This window comes from Carassius carassius, chromosome 24 (genome assembly GCF_963082965.1).
Source record: "Carassius carassius chromosome 24, fCarCar2.1, whole genome shotgun sequence".
NCBI classification, from domain to species: Eukaryota; Metazoa; Chordata; class Actinopteri; order Cypriniformes; family Cyprinidae; genus Carassius; species Carassius carassius.
This window is the reverse complement of record NC_081778.1, coordinates 16,069,366-16,091,110: the sequence shown is the minus strand read 5'-3', so window position 1 is coordinate 16,091,110 and position 21,745 is coordinate 16,069,366. Positions and strand designations below refer to the sequence as shown.

At 39.7% G+C, this 21,745-nt stretch overlaps 2 protein-coding genes across 6 annotated transcripts; both read right to left on the bottom strand.

Annotated features, from left to right (window-relative positions):
- Positions 1 to 1,231: 1,231 nt before the first annotated feature.
- LOC132102962 (PILR alpha-associated neural protein-like) lies at positions 1,232 to 9,912 on the bottom strand. Of its 5 annotated transcripts, none has more exons than XM_059507715.1 (7): positions 8,535 to 9,907; positions 7,432 to 8,242; positions 6,961 to 7,011; positions 6,377 to 6,732; positions 5,621 to 5,699; positions 3,453 to 3,572; positions 1,232 to 2,357 (listed from the first exon to the last, which is right to left on the bottom strand). In XM_059507715.1, exons 3-7 carry the CDS (start codon positions 6,969 to 6,971, stop codon positions 2,336 to 2,338), a joined length of 588 nt encoding a protein of 195 aa, XP_059363698.1. In that variant the 5' UTR covers positions 6,972 to 7,011; positions 7,432 to 8,242; positions 8,535 to 9,907; the 3' UTR covers positions 1,232 to 2,335. The 5 variants fall into 5 exon arrangements, with proteins under 5 accessions (XP_059363698.1, XP_059363701.1, XP_059363699.1 ...); XM_059507718.1 differs by having other exon boundaries at positions 6,377 to 6,648; XM_059507717.1 differs by lacking the exon at positions 1,232 to 2,357 and having other exon boundaries at positions 3,449 to 3,572; positions 8,535 to 9,912.
- On the bottom strand, positions 8,154 to 16,972 carry LOC132103489 (uncharacterized). Its single transcript, XM_059508621.1, has 10 exons — positions 16,660 to 16,972; positions 16,329 to 16,452; positions 16,080 to 16,201; positions 15,644 to 15,730; positions 14,226 to 14,315; positions 14,033 to 14,121; positions 13,334 to 13,553; positions 11,888 to 11,942; positions 8,535 to 8,620; positions 8,154 to 8,242 (listed from the first exon to the last, which is right to left on the bottom strand). Exons 1-10 carry the CDS (start codon positions 16,697 to 16,699, stop codon positions 8,154 to 8,156), a joined length of 1,002 nt encoding a protein of 333 aa, XP_059364604.1. The 5' UTR covers positions 16,700 to 16,972.
- Between the last annotated feature and the right edge of the window lie 4,773 nt (positions 16,973 to 21,745).

Here is a 21,745-nt window from a genome sequence, read left to right as displayed (position 1 = left end):
TAAACACCACACCAAAGAAACATGTTTTAAAACACCAGAGATGGCTTTTTATTGACTTCATAGAACACTGAATCACATTTTTAAGGCAGTGCTACATAAATGATGTGAAACCTCTAAACATATCTCACATGGTGTAGCTTCTTGTGCACGATGTGAAAAATTAAGAGAGAATTCTGCTGTGACCATAAACTATAATGGCACATTAGTTTCTTTTTTCCCCTCTCTGTTGTAATTTTTTTTTCTTCACTTCACAAGTTACATGGTTATTTGAGAGGGGCTGATAATGATTTCCTTGGAAAATACAGCTTATAGCAGAATTTCTTCTGCTTTTAAGTGAATATGTAAAATTGATCTAAATATATGTTCTTGGTCATATTGTGAACAATTCATCATTTCAAAGAAAAATGTCTTTGAATTAAATGTAAATAAAATGTACAAACTTGCTTTTCCTCAAATTTCCTTTTAACAAAGACCGACCACACAGTCTATAGAGTGGAAGTAAAAATCCCATTCCTATTCTTTTTTTAATGATAATTTATATAAACTATCTCAGAAAGACCTTCTGTGAGCTACAAGGTTGTTATCTTTTGAAGCGCTCAGCCTGCATTATTAAGATTGTTTTAATCATGTTCAACAGCTGATTTTTTTTTACCTATGCTCTTTACATAGAAGCTTCCAATAAGCAGAGAATCGTGATAAGCAAATAGTGCCAAAAAAAAATATTTTACCACCTGCACATTTCCATGAATCACTGCACATAATAGAAAAACATAATAGTCTTCCTACACTCTTAAATGACTTAAATATTTGTATGATATGCATATTTTGCTGTGTATGTCAAATATATTGTTTCCATATCAACATCTTTAAATCAATATTTTTATATTTCTACTTTATTATGAATTCAACCATGTAATTTGCAATGCATCATGGGAGTGTAGTTTGTTCCCTCAAAGTACAGTCTTGCACCTTTGTCAGATTTTTGAACTTTTTTGCTTCAAATGAAAGTTTGCAATGCTGTGGTTCACCTTGTAGTTGCTTGATTTGGTTGATGGCTTATAACTATTAAAGACTTTATTTTAAATCCCTATTGGAAAAAAGAATGGGAAAAATACATCTGAAACCAAGCCTGCTGATAACTGTTAAACTGTATTGGATAACGCTAACCCCTGATTAGCCATTAACTATCCATGCACTGATTTTGCCCTTTAGAACGTCCTTCCTTAATATTTCCTGTTGAATATCCTCTTTCATTATCAAATTAGTCAAAATACACAAGTAAACACTGACTTCAGTACATATTTAAAAATGTTTCTATTGTCTAAGAACCCAAACCCTGCTGATAGTTGCGGTTCAGAAACAAGAAAACCCTAAGCTGCCTCGCTAGCCATGGTTGTTAGCATTGTGATAGATCAAACAAACTTGTGTTTTTTTACATTGCTTATCAAACTAGATATGCCATGACAGCGCCAAGCTTATTTTTCAGTCCTTAATTGTGTTTTCCATAAACTCAACATGAAAACATCACCGACATCAACCACTGTGGTTAGTCCTAGCTCTCTGCTAACCAAAAAAATACCCAGAGAAGAGCTATATGGCCATGATTTAGAAGTATAACGCTAAAAAGCATAACACTTGGAATAGAATTAGGTAGGTTTCACAAACACCTCAACTGATGTTTGACGAAAAACATTAGTCAGATAATTAGTGTAAATTATAAGGTAACACTGCAGAGGTGTTTCCAGATATCTGTTTATATCAGCTGACGTCATTGCAGTCCACTGTTGCCATGGGACACGGAGCCATATGAAACAAAACACTATAAACAAGTGATGTGAATTATATCAAACTCTTCAGAATAGCTGCAGTCATTCATTAAGCTCAAATAAATGCTAGACAAAGTGTGATAAAGGCAGCGGTGGGCACCTGTAACTTTGTACGCATGAGATAGGCTACTACAAGTATGTCACGCCAGTTACTAAATTAATAACTACATACATCACAGCTTATTCCAGGATCAGAAGCTAATGGTTGTTTTTATGGTAGAGGACTTGGCATTCCCAGAGCCCTTCTGAATGGCTGCTATGACTAACAAGAATAATACTGTCGCGAATAAACAGCATCGGAAGAAAGAGTTACAGCCCGAAATAAGGAGCCACTGGACCACAAAACCTCACAGTCTTCATCAGAGTGTCCAAACAGATGTTATTCATCCATATATCCACACGTGTCTATCTACATGTTATGTACATTCGGATGGCTTGCCCATGTGTGCACACCAAAGTCTATGTCATGCCGGTGAGATTTGATTATCATACTCAGAAGAGTCAGTTCTTCAAAGATTGACCACTGGTATCCTGCAGCGTGGGGTAAAGAGATGGAGAAAGAGACGGCAAATTAATAAGAGTCTCACTCTATTATCGAGAGTGATATTAATTCTGAAATGCACAGAGCAGCAGGAAGTGGGTCTGATTTCATGGATGGCATGCTTTCTTTCACTCTATGCGTTTCTCCTGTTGAAATATTCACAACAATTGAGAAAAAACCTCAACAACCATGCCTAACTGACTGTTTTGTATTGCAAGCCTTTACAACTGATCTAACAACACTAACATCCTAATTTACACACCATTTTCACAGAATCAGCCATACATACCGGGTATCTGTATTTTTACGTTTAAATAGATATTACATTCATTAATAGAACACATTTTCACTGAATGCACATTTTTAAAAGATTCGGACCAATTTTGAAACAAAACAAAGATAAAAATATCATATTTTAGTCATTAAGTAATGAAGTCTAAACCACATCAACAGGTTCAACTGAATGAACAGTGATCACTCAAATACTTTATAAAAAATGAATAGGTACAAATTACACCACTAAATGAGTTAATGGAAAAATAATAATGTAATATTGCTATTAATTTTAAAAGAAATTAATTTTTGATTAAGTTCAAATAGTTAGGCCACTTACTGTACATTTTCCACTTACAGCTTTACACTGAATGACATTTTTAATCTTAATATTTATTTTATGTTATGTCATAATCATTTAATCTTGATATTATAATTTTATTTATGCAACAGTGTATGAATGCATAATGCATTAGTACATTTTAATTCTTTTTCTTTCCTTAAATTAACAAAGTTCAATACTTCATACAACTTCTGTGCTATTTCGTTTCTGACTTTTACAAAAGGGTCCACAGGCTTCCTGACATGATTTTAAAAATCCGTAATTTAATATAGCCCCTAGGTGTGATTATTTATTTGTTAGGAACGTGTTCTTTTATTTATGTTGTTCCCTTTGACAGTGTCTGGTTTACCAGTCTTGTTATCTCTGACTGTTCCTCTTTCACACACACACACACACACACACACACACACACACACACACGCAGTGCTAAACCCAGTCTTGGAACCCTGTCCCTAGACACGCACGCTACCTCTCTCTGTCGGGGAAGGATGGAGTGCTGTGCAGTGTCTGCCTGCTGTCCTCCTGAGCCATGGACCGAGGGATGGCAAGGGAGAGAGGCGGAGGGCGCTGGGAGAGACTGCGGTCGTAACTGAATGAAAGAGAGAGAGAGAGAGATTAGGACGTCAGTCAGTGAATGACACTGAAGAAGGTGAGAAAAAGGCATGAAAAGAGAGATTAAAAGAGTATAACGGGAAAGAAGGCAAACACTTCAGAGGCACTGACGGGAAGTTCATTCACTCACTGGCTTAATTTCATAGACCGCCTTCAGCAAGAACAAAAAAAACCCGCGGGGGAAATAAAGCGTACGAAAGTGAGAGAGAGAGACACTGAAATTATCAGTTAAAATCATATTTGTCATCCAGCAACCATGGGAAAGACAAAGTGTCACCGTGTGACGTCCCATGTAATATTAATACCCCACATCGACACACACTTATCTTCAGTGACTCAGGAGCGAGTTCACTCCACCTCTGCTCTGATGGGATGATGGACTGGAGGTGGTTAAGTGAGCGCGAGGGTGTCTGTCAAGGCAAGTGTGTGAAATCCAGAGATTAATTGCGTAAATGTAGCTTGTGTTTGCAATAAAACCGCCCTCGGCTCGCTCAGATAAGCGGTGGCCTCACATTTACATAAACCTGTCGGGAGTTCGCGATGTCACAGTTTTAAGCCTCTCTATCGATCTAACAAACTTTCCCATAGTGTCCGATTTGTATTAACGTTGCCTGCACTATTGCTTTACCGCAGCATAAAAAGCATGTGATTGGCTGAAGCAATCCGAATCTTATGAGAAAACAGTTATTCTGCGAGTTGGCGATTTCGTATGAATTTGAGACTGAATGCCCAGCCTGAACTGAAGCCAAAAACTTGTCCTCGTTCATGCTGGTCTGTCTAAGTTACGGTCTGCACTATGTAATTTTAGTCAACAGTTTTTTCTGATGTCTGCGCACATAGCCTAATGCCATGTGTGAGTAATTTGGGTGCTTGAAAATAACGATTTGAATGTCTATCCACACTAACAGTTAATAGAGTAACTTTACACTTTAAAATCTTGCATGCTCAGCTGGGAATCGTGGAAAACGAAATACACCTGGGCCTAAAACCTAACTGCTTAGTTGGATAGTGTTTGCCAACACATGCGGTTGACTCATGCGCACTAGAAAGTTTCTAGTGTCCAATGTCTGCGTTATTTCTCTCCAGAAGTTATTAGCAATAAAATGTCTTAAATTAGAGTTGCTGGTATCTCTTAACCCTCAAACACAAGCACTTGTCAACATGGCTCTTTTGTTGTTGTTCTATCTCTGGGGTTTCTTTCTTGACTGTGAAACAAGAACATTGAAGCCACATGTGCAAGCTGAGCGTGGTTAGGAAAATCGGGCTTCACATGTATAGTATTTGTTGTATATACTAGCTTATGTTGATGACATAGAATGTATGTACTATTTTGATGACAAACTTTGTCACAGTGCACAGAGCATATAGTGCACATGTAAAAGCAAAGTATAATTTGGGCCTAAGCAGATTGTATAAAAACATACAAATGAGACTGTACAAATTCATAGACATTAGCCACCTATTTTTCAGAAAAGTAAAATAGTTATGAATTGCCATTAGAGTGTGTTGGCTGATGGCACATTACGATGGATGTGAATTCAGCGAAGGGAACATTCTAGCACAAACTAAGGCTGGTAGTAATAAATCACACTCATAACCTGTCACCCCATGTTTATAGTTACTCTGAGGATGATATGGGCCGTTCTTTAGCTCTCTATATCATTTTAATGGTCATCTATTCGATCAAATGCTGCAGTCCGAGTAAGTATAAATGCATTCCTTTGCCTGATGGCCCTCAATGCTCTAGGCTACATTTCTAATTAAACCAGCACAATAAAACACTGTAAGGTGTCCACACTGTTAGGGTCTGCAGAGTTAGAATATCCATAGCTGGCTTTTTTAACAGTTCTGTGGGGAACTCTTACTGAACAGCAGAACCCTCAATTGAAAGTTTGTGGAAATCTGTGGTGTGAACCAATTATGGCACACTGACTGTACAATGACTCACATAGACACACGGGAGCAAGCTGTCTCAGGCTATGTATGACAGAACCATTTAGGCAGAGAAGTGGTTAAAAATCTCACCAGAGTTTAATAGAGATGATGACCGCAGAGAGAATCAGCAGAGATGAAATTGTCACTGTCACGTAAAACTGTGGGTCCACTGAAAAAAGTAAATTAGATTACTTATAAATTAGACACAGCAAGGGGACACTTTGAACAGATGTGATACTTTACATTGTAATGATAGGAAGAGGACTTGCTGAATTGCAATTCAAATACTTATAAATAATACAGTGTTTACATATGGTCTCACACAATCTTCTATATTTGGTTATATCCTTAAGAAATAATACAATTAAAAATACATTCCTAAAACAGTAGAGTATATAATATTCAATATAATAAATATATTGAATGCAATGCAAGTTGCTTTTGATAAAAGTGCCTGCCAAATGCATGATCTGTTTGCTGCCTCAATTCAAATGCAAGAACTGAACTGTCATCTTCAACTCATTCACTAAATAATGCACAACCGTAAAAAAAGCAATTAAAGGAAACACAAAGATGTCGGAAAAGTCTGAAGACATTGAGCGAAAGCAACAAGGAACCATTACAGGAGAGAAGAGCAAGAGAAAATGTTGGGGGCGAAAAGGGTGGGCAGAGTGTCATAATCAGGTAAAATTAAATTGATTGGATTGTTGCCTGCCTTCTGCTCAATGGGAGAGAAATCTAAGCTCTCCTCAAGCGCAGATTTTCTACTATGAGGAACCAGCATGAGCTCAGAGTCCTGTCAGCGATGCAGCTCTCAGATAAAGAACTAATTTCACGGACACCAACCTTCCTTGGTGTCCTGCTCTTCTGTCTCTATTTTGTCCCTCTCTCCTGTAGTTGGGTGTTGAGTTTGATTGGCAGGCATGCTCCGACGATGTGACCAGTCCTCGGGCGTAGTCTCCCTCAAACTTTCCGTCTCCAGACTGGATAGGAAGTGATGGGTTTCATCCTCCAGGGGCTGCGTGGGACCCCAGTCCACCGCCCAGAGCTGAGTGGTGCTGGCCTGCGCCGTGACTGGCATCTGCATTTCGCCCAACTCCTCCCACTTCCTGCGATCTCTGTCACCGGTGGCAGTGCAAAAAATTACAGTGACCAGCAGGAAGCTCCAAAGGGGAATGAATCCAGTGTGGGGAGAGATGGAGCTGGGGGGAAGCAGAGACAAAGCAACGGAAAAAACGGAAGGAGGGATTGAAAAGGAAAAGCTAGAGATTGGAAAAAACACATAACTGAGAGGCGTGAATCGAGCACAGATGGAAAGAGATTTAAAGCAGAAGCTGATGCAACCCAACAGGCTGCAGGAAACCAACTGGTCAGATCTGAGAGCACAGTGCAACCAAAACAGTCTGTTAGGCACTCTCACTTTGCCTTACCATCGCTCCATCGCTTCAGCCTGTTCACTGACTCCTTGCCGCTCCGATCATCTCATAAATAAGAATGACATAAAGAAAAGAATGAGAAGAGAAACAGAGCTGAAAGGGGGAAGGTTCAGTCTTGACACTGATTTAAAGACCATAAACAGATGGCTGTAGTGGAGAAATACCCTGCTGGCTCTGAGACAACACAAATAAAACACACATATGCATACACACTCATCCAGATCAAAATGGATCACACTCATCGAAAACCAAACCACAAGATCCACAGAAAAACACGCATGCAAACACACCTGTGGATGCTTGCATGCGTTTAAGCCTCTTTCCGAGCCGTCAAACAAAACTCAACATCTGTATCCAGATTTACGCCACCCTCTGACTTCCAGGCAGCACTCACAAATACACCTACACACACTTGGAAACATGCAGATTCAAACTCTCAAGACAGATATCTGCTCACATGCCTACCTCATGCCACTGAAGAAGAGACTGGGAGAGAGGCAGAGTGCCTGGAAGTGGGGGAAAGCATTGGTTGCCGTAGCGACAGAGACATGTAGAAATTGTGCAAGTGAGAAATAGAGTGCAGAAGAGGGAGGTAGAGAGATAGAAACCGAGAGAGAGAGAGCCAGGGGAGGGAGGGAGGAAAAGAGGATTGGAGGAAAGATTGAAATACTAATGCATCTTAACTGGTTCAAATTAAATAGGCAGCAAGAAGAAAATAAATGAATTTTGACAGCAAAAATAGCCAGATGGAATAAAAGAAGCAGCTTATTAATATTCTGAAGACCAGTTTAAGTAAATAAAAAGTATTCAAGGACGACAAATTAAAAGAGGCAGCGGCAGGAAAATCGATATACATTAATGTAGCGTTGGACAGGAGCCCTATGATGAACAACGCTATAGATATTTATAGACAAATGTGCCAGCGATGGTAAATAATTTCACACATACACAGACATAACATGGTAGGTTTTATTGGATCAACGTTTACATCAAAACAGTCTGTTGTTCCTCTCCTCCTTCTGTTTCTTCCCTTCTGCAAGTCAGTCAATCTGTTCCACTTCAGTCCCCTCACGTGATTTCTTGCACTCCATCGTCGCCCGTTGACATTGCCTTCACTTTCTCTTCCTTTAACCCTCCTTCAGTCTCCTTTCCCTTGCTCTCATTTTTCATTTACCCCCTCCTCTCGCTCACTGAAGAACACAACGCAGCCATGAAGAACTTGTGGGTTCCTCTGTTTCAGATGCATCCTGGGGTATGGAGACTTCATCATCGTCCACTGGAGGGAAAAAAGATATTTTCATTAAGGCCATCAAAGTGAATTAAATGTTTTATAGCATTGCTTTTTAAATGCTATTAACTCATTTATTCAAAAAATTTGCAAAAATAAGTCCATAAAGTGTGTAAAAACATTATTGAATTAATGCAGCTTTTTTTAGACTGGAATAAAAACATCCATTTATTAAAATATATAAAAATATTTAAAATGTTAAAATATTGTAAAAAAAAAAAAAAAAAAAAGTTTTTCAAATAGGTTAATGTATCCATCTTTGGCTCTCTCTCTCTCTTACCCTCACTTTGTTCATCATCAGAGTCTGTGTCGGATTCAAGAAGACAATCTTCCAGTCGGCTGTCTCGTCTCACTGTGACATCGCCTCTAGAGGAAAAACAACAGAAGACCGTCAGTGTAGGGCAGTTGGGTCACACTGTTTACGAGGACAGAAGGATGTTTAACTCAGCCTGAAGCAAAAAGCAAAGCTGCTCTGCTGACAACCGTGCGCTGTCAATGGGTTTAAAATGACTTCATTATACAAACTGCTTTTGAAGTAGCAAGTACATCATTAAGAGTTAGGCAAAGGCAGATCAACTTAAAAATCTTCATATCTGGCTTAAGGTGTCACATTAGCTACATTTCAATGAAAAGGTCTATAGTGTAGCGAAACATGAATCTGCTCACACAGAAGTCACTTTTAAACCAGAGAGCTTTCTGTTAGGTCAACCCAGCAAAATTCGTTTTGGGGGTGGGGGAATGTTTCCCCCTCGGTCCGCACCAGTTGCGCCGCCTTAAGGAAGGTGCTGACTTACACCTTTAGTTGTTCAGAAGTTACTCTTGGTGACCCAAAACAGAACCAAAATTGTTTTACTGTTCTGCTGACAAAACCTGCTTAAACCAGCATAATCTGGTTTTAGTTGGTTAAATCTGATCTCCCATCTCTACACCATGGTGATTAGCTGATTTTGCTTGGCGACCAGCTTAAAAGTGGCCAAAACCACTCCAGAAACTAGCTAACAGACAAGCCTGACCAGGCTGGGAGACCAGCTAAAACCGGCAAACCAGGTTAGTCTGGATTTAGACATTTTTGCCAGAAGTGTGTACAATTGTAAACACAGATGTCCTTGAAATTAAACATCAACATTGACATCAAATGTTTGCATCTGCCTAATCTGTATAGGTTCCAAGTGACATATTAAGTGCCAAAATATTGAATGCAAGTCTTTGGTTTTGGATTTTACATTGGACATTGAGTGGTGACCCAACACAGTATCAATATTGCTCTGCTGTAAAACCCAATTAAACCAGTCTGGTCTTTGATTATTAATCTGGTCTCCCAGCCTGGCTAAAATGGTGTTATAACTAAATTGAGCAACTGACTGGTCTTCCAGATTACCCAGCTGGAAAACTCCCAGAATTACTGTAAAACCAGTTAACAGACCAGACTGACCAGGCTGGGAGACCAGCTAGGACCAGAAACCAACAGCAATGTAAACAAACAATGTCCTTGAAAATAAACATTGATAGTAATATTGCCATGTTGACATCTGCCTAATTTGGACAGCTTCCAAGTGACAGATTAAGCTCCAAAATACAGGATGCAAAGTCTTTGACATCAACAACAAATGATGTGGGAAGCCTTTCTCTCTTTTTTTTTTTTGGGGGGGGGGGGGGGGGCAAATCTAAATATGCAAAATTATATGGCAAGTTGCATTTGATTATTTGCATTGAGCACTATTTTCCTTAAAACCCACCAGCTGACACTCTAGATTCAATTTTTTCCACAAAGTGATCATCAGTTTGGCATCCAACACTCAATGTGAGCTACGGTTCGCATCGTCAGTTAAACTGTGCCTGGAGCATTCCTACAGACTTCTCATTAATAAGCATCCCAAAGTTACTATATTCCAGCCAGCATCTCATTACTGATGTACAACCCGAATTCCGGAAAAGTTGGGACGTTTTTTAAATTTTAATAAAATGAAAACTAAAAGACTTTCAAATCACATGAGCCAATATTTTATTCACAATAGAACATAGATAACGTAGCAAATGTTTAAACTGAGAAAGTTTAAAATTTTATGCACAAAATGAGCTCATTTCAATTTTGATTTCTGCTACAGGTCTCAAAATAGTTGGGACGGGGCATGTTTACCATGGTGTAGCATCTCCTTTTCTTTTCAAAACAGTTTGAAGACGTCTGGGCATTGAGGCTATGAGTTGCTGGAGTTTTGCTGTTGGAATTTGGTCCCATTCTTGCCTTATATAGATTTCCAGCTGCTGAAGAGTTCGTGGTCGTCTTTGACGTATTTTTCGTTTAATGATGCACCAAATGTTCTCTATAGGTGAAAGATCTGGACTGCAGGCAGGCCAGGTTAGCACCCGGACTCTTCTACAACGAAGCCATGCTGTTGTTATAGCTGCAGTATGTGGTTTTGCATTGTCCTGCTGAAATAAACAAGGCCTTCCCTGAAATAGACGTTGTTTGGAGGGAAGCATATGTTGCTCTTAAACCTTTATATACCTTTCAGCATTCACAGAGCCTTCCAAAACATGCAAGCTGCCCATACCGTATGCACTTATGCACCCCCATACCATCAGAGATGCTGGCTTTTGAACTGAACGCTGATAACATGCTGGAAGGTCTCCCTCCTCTTTAGCCCGGAGGACGCGGCGTCCGTGATTTCCATCAAGAATGTCAAATTTGTACTCGTCTGACCATAAAACACTATTCCACTTTGAAATAGTCCATTTTAAATGAGCTTTGGCCCACAGGACACGACGGCGCTTCTGGACCATGTTCACATATGGCTTCCTTTTTGCATGATAGAGCTTTAGTTGGCATCTGCTGATGGCACGGCGGATTGTGTTTACCGACAGTGGTTTCTGAAAGTATTCCTGGGCCCATTTAGTAATGTCATTGACACAATCATGCCGATGAGTGATGCAGTGTCGTCTGAGAGCCCGAAGACCACGGGCATCCAATAAAGGTCTCCGGCCTTGTCCCTTACGCACAGAGATTTCTCCAGTTTCTCTGAATCTTTTGATGATGTTATGCACTGTAGATGATGAGATTTGCAAAGCCTTTGCAATTTGACGTTGAGGAACATTGTTTTTAAAGTTTTCCACAATTTTTTTACGCAGTCTTTCACAGATTGGAGAGCCTCTGCCCATCTTTACTTCTGAGAGACTCTACTTCTCTAAGACAAAGCTTTTATAGCTAATCATGTTACAGACCTGATATCAATTAACTTAATTAATCACTAGATGTTCTCCCAGCTGAATCTTTTCAAAACTGCTTGCTTTTTTAGCCATTTGTTGCCCCCGTGCCAACTTTTTTGAGACCTGTAGCAGGCATTAAATTTTAAATTAGCTAATTAAGTGGATAAAAGTGTAAAATTTCTCAGTTTAAACATTTGCTACGTTATCTATGTTCTATTGTGAATAAAATATTGGCTCATGTGATTTGAAATTCCTTTAGTTTTCATTTTATTAAAATTTAAAAAACGTCCCAACTTTTCCGGAATTCGGGTTGTACATATTGACATCCTGATTAAATGAAACATTGAGCAGAGTGTCTTATATTAGTAACTATGTGTCAGCAAATGTCTACGGATTGATATATATACAGTAATACGTTATATAATGTACATGATTGGAGAGAGCCAGCATGCATCATTAGGGGCATCATAATAACGTTCATCCACTGAAACACAAATAAACCATAAACAAAAAGTAATTAAACTCACATAATCTGTCTATTTATAGACTCCATTCCTACTCTGTCAGTAGCTGCTGACTTTGTGGTGTGTTTATGCCATTTAAACCACTGTTTTTTTGTCTGTAAGAAGCTCATTAATTCTTTGAGCGCTCCAGCTACGATTTGTTTGATGAACTGGGGTCATTATGAATCTCAGCACTCTTGATTAGAGTGTCACATCATGTTGTGTGCTCCAACCAGTAACTCTGATTTATCTGATGTAATTGTTTACAGGTTGGTTTTTTTCCCTTGAGATAATGGCCTTTAGCACAAATATCCTGTGAGAAAACGGGATTAAAATGAAAAAGTGGCAGATGTTTTTTACGTTTTCCTTTGGCCTGGGGTTAACAGCCCCCTCTCTGAGCCACTGGGACTTTAACACAGATTATATTAGCAGCTCTGAGCGAACAGATTCAGTCAAGATGTATTCCATTAATAAATCTGTTAAATAGCCTTGAGTCAAAGAACAAATGACGGTCCAGTGGGGGTTGTAAAATATTTATTGCTACAGAATCCTGCATATCCATGAGAAGTGCTTTATAAAATAAGATATTGACTAAATATTGGTGTTGATGGCAGATCATAGGATTAGGTTGATTTAACATGTTTATTTGGTGTGATTAAGTTAAAAAAAGTAATGCAGCCCATTCATCTGAACACTTTTATGTACTGTAGTCTTTGAAATATCTTTTTCTATTTTTCCAAATTTGAGGGCTACTTTTATCAAATATTGATATATGAGATTAACAGTGATTTATTTGATTGTAAATTCAAGTAAACATATTTAAATATACATAAAATGTAATTTTATATGCATATATGTATTACTTTAATAATTCAGTTACTGTTTTGTTTTCAACACTTCTATTCCGTAAGGAAAGAAAACAAAACTTTTATTCCGTAAGGACGCATTAAATTGATCAAAAGTGACAGTTAAGTGTTAGACATTGTTACAAAAAATATATTTCAGATAAACGCTGTTATTATGAACTAATTAATGAATTAATCAAAGAATCTTGAAAAATAAAAAGCATATTAGAATGATTTATGAAGGATTGTGTGACAGTGAAGACTAAAAATTCAGCTTTGTTGATTTATTCAGAGGAATAAATTGCATTTTAAAATGTGTTAAAATAGTTAACAGTAGTTTTAAATAAATTTCACAATATTGCTGTTTTTACTGTATTTTTAATCAAATAAATCATAAAAAATGAACTAATCTCAAAAACTACACACACACATATATATCCTAAGTTCTATTGACTAATTAAAATAATAAATCTAATTCTAATTCATATTAATATTAAACTTAAATTAGAATAAATTCAATATATTACCCGTTGTCCAATTTAGGATTTGTATGCTGGCCTTTCTACATGAGAGGAACACACGGTCACCGTGGGGGCTCAGAATCAGCCTCCCGTCATCCCCACTACACCCTGTGACTTCTGGCCCCCAGATGTGCAACCTGTGGAGGGGCTCCGGCCCTTCATCGGACACCTCCCACACACACACACATCCCTCGGTGGAGCCGCTGAACAGCAGAGGACCCTGGGACTGTGGAGAGAACGAAGGGTAAATGCCACTGTGTTTCCATGACAACTCGTGCCAACTAACAGTATTAAATATGGAAAGAGAGTCACCGCTGTTTGATGCTACAGTATTCAGTTTCTTATCTCAGCCTATTTCTTTATCTCAGTTGCTATGGTTTATTTACTTCTATTCAGTATCTATTGATTATTTTTAAATTATATCGCTCTGCACAGTTTTATTTCATAGTATCCATTAATCACTAAGTAGAAAGAGTCAGAAACAGGAGAAAAATGTTTAAATGTTGGCATTTAATTGCTTGTAGATCTCTGTGAACTTTAGACTGTGTTTAAAGATCGCAGAGGAGAAAAACTGTTCTCAAGGGATTCAGCTTTGAGCGGAGGCACAACCTTTCTTTTTTTTTCGTGAAACGTGCTGCTCTCTAAAGGGCAGACTCAGAAAGTTCTAGATGCCAGCGCAGTTCTGTTGCCATGGCACTCACCCACCTGTAGTGTGGTGACTGTGTCCAGGTGTGCGTTCACTGACTGACAGTTCTCCTGCGAGCGCCAGCTCCAAACCTGCAGCTTCCCAGCGTCTAGTGTAACATCAATAAGACTGTGCCTCAGACACACCTGATATATCAAGACTGATGCAAGACATGGTCAACTCAACCTCACTCTCACACACACAGATAACTACCTGAACCAGTAACAATGAAGCCTTCTCCTTCAGGAATGAAGCACAGGCTTGAGACTGCATTGAATGTGTAGATGGATTTGACACACTGACCTGCAGGAATAACATGATCAACATGTGATGCAAACCCCAAACACACCTGAGTTTAATTCACCCTCATCGGCAGAGGACGGAAAAAGATGTGGTGTCCAAAAAAAGAGCGAGTAGGACCCTCTCGACCTGTTATATAATGACTGATTCCTGAGATTCAGATAATGGATGTTCAGAACAACAGCACATCTACTGTACACTCTCCATCCTTTCATATTGCAGTTTTAATAATAGTTTAAAATGGACATTCGTAATTTGACTATACATTTCTAATGCTACATTACATTTTAAGCAGGATTGGGCCATATTCAAAATTGGCATCCTTTTGATTCGTGAGTGTGAATTTCAATCTCCCCGCTCACACATCACAGGATGTTGATTCGGAATGAGAGAATAATGCCATATAAGGGCATTCAGCACAGTCACATAAATGAATAATTAAATTAATTTAGTTTAGCAACAACACATAAATAATTACATCATTAATTTGGACTAAATGTGCCTTTTTATTTTCTGATATGTAGAACAGATTCATCATTGTATATCAAACACCACACCAGATAGTTTCATGAAAGTAAAATGTTCACTTCAGAATTTGTATATAACAAATATGTAATACACTCAGTTATAACAACACAGTAATAACAAAGATGATTATATTACAATTTCATAGTCCTGTAAAACAAATTCTGTACTAGTCTGTGAAATGGCAGTTCTAGACCATAAAAAGGGGCAAATATTTATAAAAGGATGGGTATGATTTTTAAAAATGTTTTTGAAAGAAGTATATTTTGCTCACCAAGGCTGCATTTATTTTATCAAAAATACAGTAAAAACATTAATATTGTGAAATATGATTGCAAATTAAAATAACTGTTTTCCATTTTTAATATATTTTAGAGTGAAATCATTCTAATATGCTTATTTGGTGCTCAAGAAAGAATTAGTATTATCAAGGTAAAAAAACGGTTGTGCTATGATCTATTACAGAACATCAGATCAGAATTAATTTCAATGTATAATTAAGTCAAATAGTTTTGTATTTGCCTTCCTCCTTATATTCAAATTAGTATTCAACAGTTTCTTCCTAATAATTGAAAGTACATTCATATTTCTAAAGCTGCACAACCCTTGTTTGAAAATGACTGCTGAGGCCACACATTTGTGTGTGTGTGTGTGTGTGTGTTTGTGTGTGTGTGTGTGTGTGTGTGTGTGTGTGTGTGTGTGTTTGTGTGTGTGTGTGTGTGTGTGTGTGTGTGTGTGTGTGTGTGTGTGTGTGTGTGTGTGTGAGAGAGAGAGAGAGAGAGAGAGAGAGAGAGAGAGAGACTCACCCGAGCTCAAAGCCCAAATTCTCACACAACAGTCTGTGGAACCACTTAGAACAAATCTTTCCCTGTCAGCCAAGTCGAATGCATGTGCTGTGGAAAAACAGATTAAGAGAATGAGAAAGAGTAGGACAGAGAATGAGAAAAAATAGTGACTGCAGGATTCAAGAAAAGGGAGAACGAAGGACAAGGGATATGAAGAACAAAACTGTCAAAACACCAAGACATGGAATAATGGAGAGCAAAAGGGACAGATGGGAAGGAGGGCATAAATAGCTGGAACAAAAGAGGTGGGAGAAAAGAGAGAGAGCAAAAAAGATGAGTGAACAATCAGGGCTACATCTGTATCAGCCGGCTGGCCCCGTCAACAGGATCAATTATTCTTTACTTTCCCGGGCTTGAGAGAGTGTGAGTGTGTGTGTGTGTGTGTGTGTGTGTGTACCCAATCTCCTGCAGTACTCTGGAGGTGGTGCACTGAGACAGGTGACTCCACCGCTGTGACCTCCCAAATTGCACTGCTCCGTTGCCGTGGGAACATGCCACACTTTAACTGTTGTATCTCGACTTAAATCGTCAGAAACAGTAGGTGAAAAGCAGAGAATAGATAGAGGCATTAATGGATACGTCAGCAATTTCACAGTCAGTTAGAGTCATAAGTCATTTTTTTTCCTTCCATCATCGGTTCAGGTACCTGCCAGAAATCACAAGATTGTCGACAGCGACCACACAAGTGGTAATGTCACTATGACCCTCCAGAGACCTGAGACGAAACTTGGCCTTTTCCCAAGTTTGTTTGCGAGATTTGAACTCAGCATCTGCGACGTATGAAGAAAAACAAACAGTTTCATATAAACTGAGGTCATTTTGTTTCCTCTCTCGTAAATGCTGATAAACTAACCATCTGTTATATAATCGCATGAGACAGCCATAAGGCAGAACTTCCTGTGAAAGACAAGCAGGCTTGTAATCAACATCTGTGCGAGTAACTGTAATTGTGTGTGTGATTAGTGCACTAATTTGACCTTCTTGTTCTTCTACACTGGAGCTGACAGGGAGATGCATTTCTCCTCAGCCATCTGTCTGGCTTCCATCACTTCCTTCATTCTCTCGTCTATCCTCTCGCGCAATCTTCAGCGCAGGAGGACAGGCAACATGTTGCTCTGTGACCTTCTCGCTATCATGAAAACTAAACATCAATAAGCACAAAAATATCACGGTCAGTCAATTACTCTCACGCCTGTCCATAGGTAAAGGGGTCATATGATGCGATTTAAATTTTTCGTTTCTCTTTGGAGTGTTACAAGTTCTTGGTGCACAAAGAAGATCTGTAAAGTTGCAAAGACTAAAGTCTCAAATCCAAAGAGATATTCTTTATCAAAAGTTAATACTCTGCCACGCCCCCATAAAAAGCCTCATTTAAACACGCCCCCACATGTCTATGTCACTGTGTGGAAAATTTTTGTAATACCTCCCAAATGTTCACGCATAGAAAGTGTGGTTTCAGTAACACAGTTAGTGTTGAAGCAGCCATGTCAGAGAGATCCTGTGTGTATCGAGGCGAAAGAAAAAAGCACTTTATTTGGCCTTCTGAAAGTAGATGCATTTAGGAATCTTTAAGATTACCTACAACAGAACAGCAATGCCTTTTATGAACACCCATTTTGTGAACCTAGGAGAGGAGGTAATTCTGACTTTGCCACGACAATCTGGCGCTTCTGAATCAGCTACTGTAAGTATGTTTTGTTATAAGTTTAAGTATTTGCTATTGAATGTTCAAATCCGAGTTTTGTGTGTGTCGCGCGTGTGTGTGTGTGTGTGTGTGTGTGTGTGTGAGAGAGAGAGAGAGAGAGTGAGAGAGAGAGAGAGAGAGAGAGAGAGAGAGAGAGAGAGAGAGAGAGAGAGAGAGAGAGAGAGAGACGGTCACACAGTGGAGTCAGCTGTCTTAACCGTCCATGACTCGTGTACTGCAAACACATACGAGCTTCATCACTGTGTTTGTCTCACCACTCTGTTCCTCTTTCGGACTTGAACTGATGGTAAAACTAAGGACATTATTAACTATCTTTACATTTATTTTGAAATATGAAACTCACGATTATGGAAAGGGGCGTTACATTTCCGACGGGTGCTTAATGTGTTCGGCCAATCACAATGCACTGGTTCAGTTGGCCAATCACAGCACACTGTGCTTGTCAGAAGGAGGGACTTTGTAGTAAACGATGCGTTTGAGAGAGGCGGGGCATAGAGTACCTAAAATAATGTACAGTATTTGAAAAATAATTTAAAATAGCATCATATGACCCCTATATTAACCAAACGCTGCTTGTCTTTATATACCTAAGTTGTAACAAGTACATTATTAAATAACAATGTGCCTGACAGAAAGCCTGGATGTGGAAGTTCAAGAACAGAGTTTTTAAAGAAATATGATGAATCAACACTGCCTAGACCCCAGAGAGCAGAGGACTAGAGTTTAATCTCACACGCCCCGATCATCTCGCTCTCTCCTTCCCCACCTAGTCACTCATTCTTACACTTGTCTTTTCATTTTATCCTCCTCCTTTCCCACAATCCCTTGAGTTTGCTGGGGGCCAGAATGCTGCAGCAGAATCTCAGCCAATCTGGAGCGAAGCTCCGCCTTCTTTGAGACCTACAAAGAGTCAAAGATGTGTGATATTCATAAAAGACCGAAACTAATTTATGGTTTATCTGATTACATGAGTTATTATTATATTATAATTATTATATTATATGTTTCTACTTAGTAAATCATTCCTGAGTGATTTTTTATGTGACGGTCCTCATCTGTGCTGAACGTATTTGCTATGGGATTTAAATCCTGCCATGATTCAAAACTGAAAATACAGTTCTGAAAGGTTGAAACTAAGTGTTCGAAAACTCCAAATCTTACAAAAAAAAGTTTTGCAAGATCGAAAAATAAGATTTGCAAGCTTGCAAAATGTAAAAGAAATAAAAATATCTCTGCAAACATTATGTTGTTTTTGAGATTTCCTTCTTCAGAACTGCAACATTTTTTTTATGATGTTGCGCAAATAATTTTTCAGAGTTTCAAATTTGTCAGTGTTCTCCCACTATATTAGATTGTTTTCCAGGTTTGAAACCTTGTAAATGGTGATCTGAAAACTGGTGTGCGAATGTGTGAAATTTTTTTTTTGAAACTCTGAAAACAGAGTTTTGCAGGCTTGCAAAGTGGTAAAAAAAATTACATCTCTTCAAACATAATTTTGTTTTTGAGTTTTCCCTCTTCAGAAGTGCAACACTCTTTTTTATGGTGTTGTGCAATCATTTTTTCAGAGTTTCGAATTTGTCACTGTTCTCCCAGTGTATAGTTTGCTTTCAAGATTTGAAACCTTGTAAATAGTGATCTGAAAACTGGTGTGCGAATAGGTGAAAAAAAGTTTTGAAACTCTGAAAACTGAGGTTCGAAAGGGCGAAACTTATTACATTACATTACATTTGCACTCCTATTGCAGACTATTTTTTCAGAGCTGAGTTTACAACACCCACTTTGTGGAGATACGCCCACACAGTTGTGAGCTTGCGACTCACGTGATTTGTGGCAGTGTTGTCACGCAGCTCTGCTCTGAAACTCTGAAACTCAGACTGAGCGAAAATGAAGCTTCGCAACCTCGCAAAACTAAAAAAAAAAGCCTGGAGGGAGGGCTTTCTGCTCTTGGCCAATGCTTTGCTGTCTGCTGACGTACAGTCCAATCACAAATCGTATTTACTGGAAAGGTGGGATTGACCGACTGCTCAGTATACACACTCACCTCACGCAGCGAACGACTCACTTTCCTCAACGCAGTTTCTTTTTTGGGGGGCGGGGGGTTGGTCCTGTAGCTAATTTCACATAATGATTACAATGATTTTTTTTGTGCTGGTAGTAGGCTAGTGCTTGCACCTTGTCTGGTTTAGGCCTGTCATTGATAAATAACGATGACAATAAAAACGCCAGTAGGTGACAGCAAAACCATGTTTTTAAGTAGGCTATTTATTGAATCTTTCAAATCAAACTTTTCGTTCAAAACGGCTGATTCTGTTAGAAAGGAAACAAAAGAGTCCATTTGAATGGACTGTTGAATTACTGGCTCACTTGATTCGTTGAAAATCTGATGAATTCAAGGAACAAAACACCGTGTTAAGGGCCGTTCACATGTCGCGCCTAAAAACGCGTCGCTTTCTCCTTTCCAAAGCGCTCGGGCAGTTGCGCTCCTATGCACTGTTGTAGCTATAAAATTAATAGCACATTTGTGCTCGCGCACGTGCTGATACTCAATAATTAATGTTCAATGAATATAAAAACGTATACTATTTTTTTCATGGCTTAAATTATAAGGACATTATAACTGTTTTTATTAATTCTAACAGGCTTCATTGTGAATGCGAAGTGAATGCTTTTGGACTCTTAAGGACGTTGGGTTTTTGCAAAGTCGATGACTCAAAATCTCAGCTCTATCCTCTCTCAATCCGTCACAAACAGCGTATGAGGACAATGGAAGCAATAAAAAACAGCGGCGTGGCCCGATGTTTATCTTGTTGGATTAAATCCTGCCGTGAATATGCTTCAGGATTATACACAACGAAACGCAGCGAATGTGACGCATGCGTTTTTCCTTCATGTTTGCTTAGGACTGTGCCCGCCTCCAGAGAGCGCTGTTGGACTGCTAATGCACATCTAAGCCTCTCACTGCAGTTTCCACACTCTGACATTTGACTGTCTCGCAGCAAAGGCTCCTCGAGCGTCATTTAACTGAGCTATCATTCGCGCGCCCCCTCAGACACTCTGCACAATCCAGTCTTCAGAGTTTGAGGGACGGCGCGGAGGCTGGCAAAGATGGCCAGTGTATGACGGTTCACACAGCCGCCGCGTTCTCGCTAGCGGCGTGGCCCGATGTTTATCTTGTTGGATTAAATCCTGCCGTGGATACGCTTCAGGATTATACACAACGAAACGCAGCGAATGTGACGCATGCGTTTTTCCTTCATGTTTGCTTAGGACTGTGCCCGCCTCCAGAGAGCGCTGTTGGACTGCTAATGCACATCTAAGCCTCTCACTGCAGTTTCCACACTCTAACATTTGACTGTCTCGCAGCAAAGGCTCCTCGAGCGTCATTTAACTGAGCTATCATTCGCGCGCCCCCTCAGACACTCTGCACAATCCAGCCTTCAGAGTTTGAGGGACGGCGCGGAGGCTGGCAAAGATGGCCAGTGTATGATGGCTCGCACAGCTGCCGCGTTCTCGCTAGCAGCGTGGCCCAATGTTTATCTTGTTGGATTAAATCCTGCCGTGGATACGCTTCAGGATTATACACAACGAAACGCAGCGAGTTTGATGCATGCGTTTTCCTTCATGTTCTCTAACATTGACTGTCTCGCAGCAAAGGCACCTCGAGCGTCATTGAACTGAGCTATCATTCGCGCGCCCCCTCAGACACTCTGCACAATCCAGCCTTCAGAGTTTGAGGGACGGCGCGGAGGCTGGCAAAGATGGCCAGTGTATGACGGCTCACACAGCTGCCGCGTTCTCGCTAGCAGCGTGGCCCAATGTTTATCTTGTTGGATTAAATCCTGCCGTGGATACGCTTCAGGATTATACACAACGAAACGCAGCGAGTTTGACGCATGCGTTTTCCTTAATGCTTGCCAGGGACTGTGCCCTCCACCAGAGAGTGCTGTTGGATTGCTATGCACATCTAACCCTCTCACTGCAGTCCCCACATTCTACATTGTTTGCCTCGCAGCAAACGGTGCTTCGAGCAGCATTGGATTGAGCTGTAATGCCAAACGTTCCCTCAGACACTCTGCGCAATCCAGCTTTCAGAATTTTGAGGGGCGATTCAAGGGTCCTGCACAGACGACCCATTTATGACGGCTCGCACAGCCGCCGTTTTTCGCTAGCGGCAAAGCCCGATGTTCAATCTGTTGGCCTAATTCCTGCCGTGGACACGTTTCAGGATTATACGAGACGCAACGGCTCTTATACATACACTTCCCCTGTGCACGAACGCCACGAGCTTTTCGTGCCCGGATATTTTAACATGTATGACAGCGTTGCAGGAAGCGAAAATTTTGAGACCGCTAGTATGG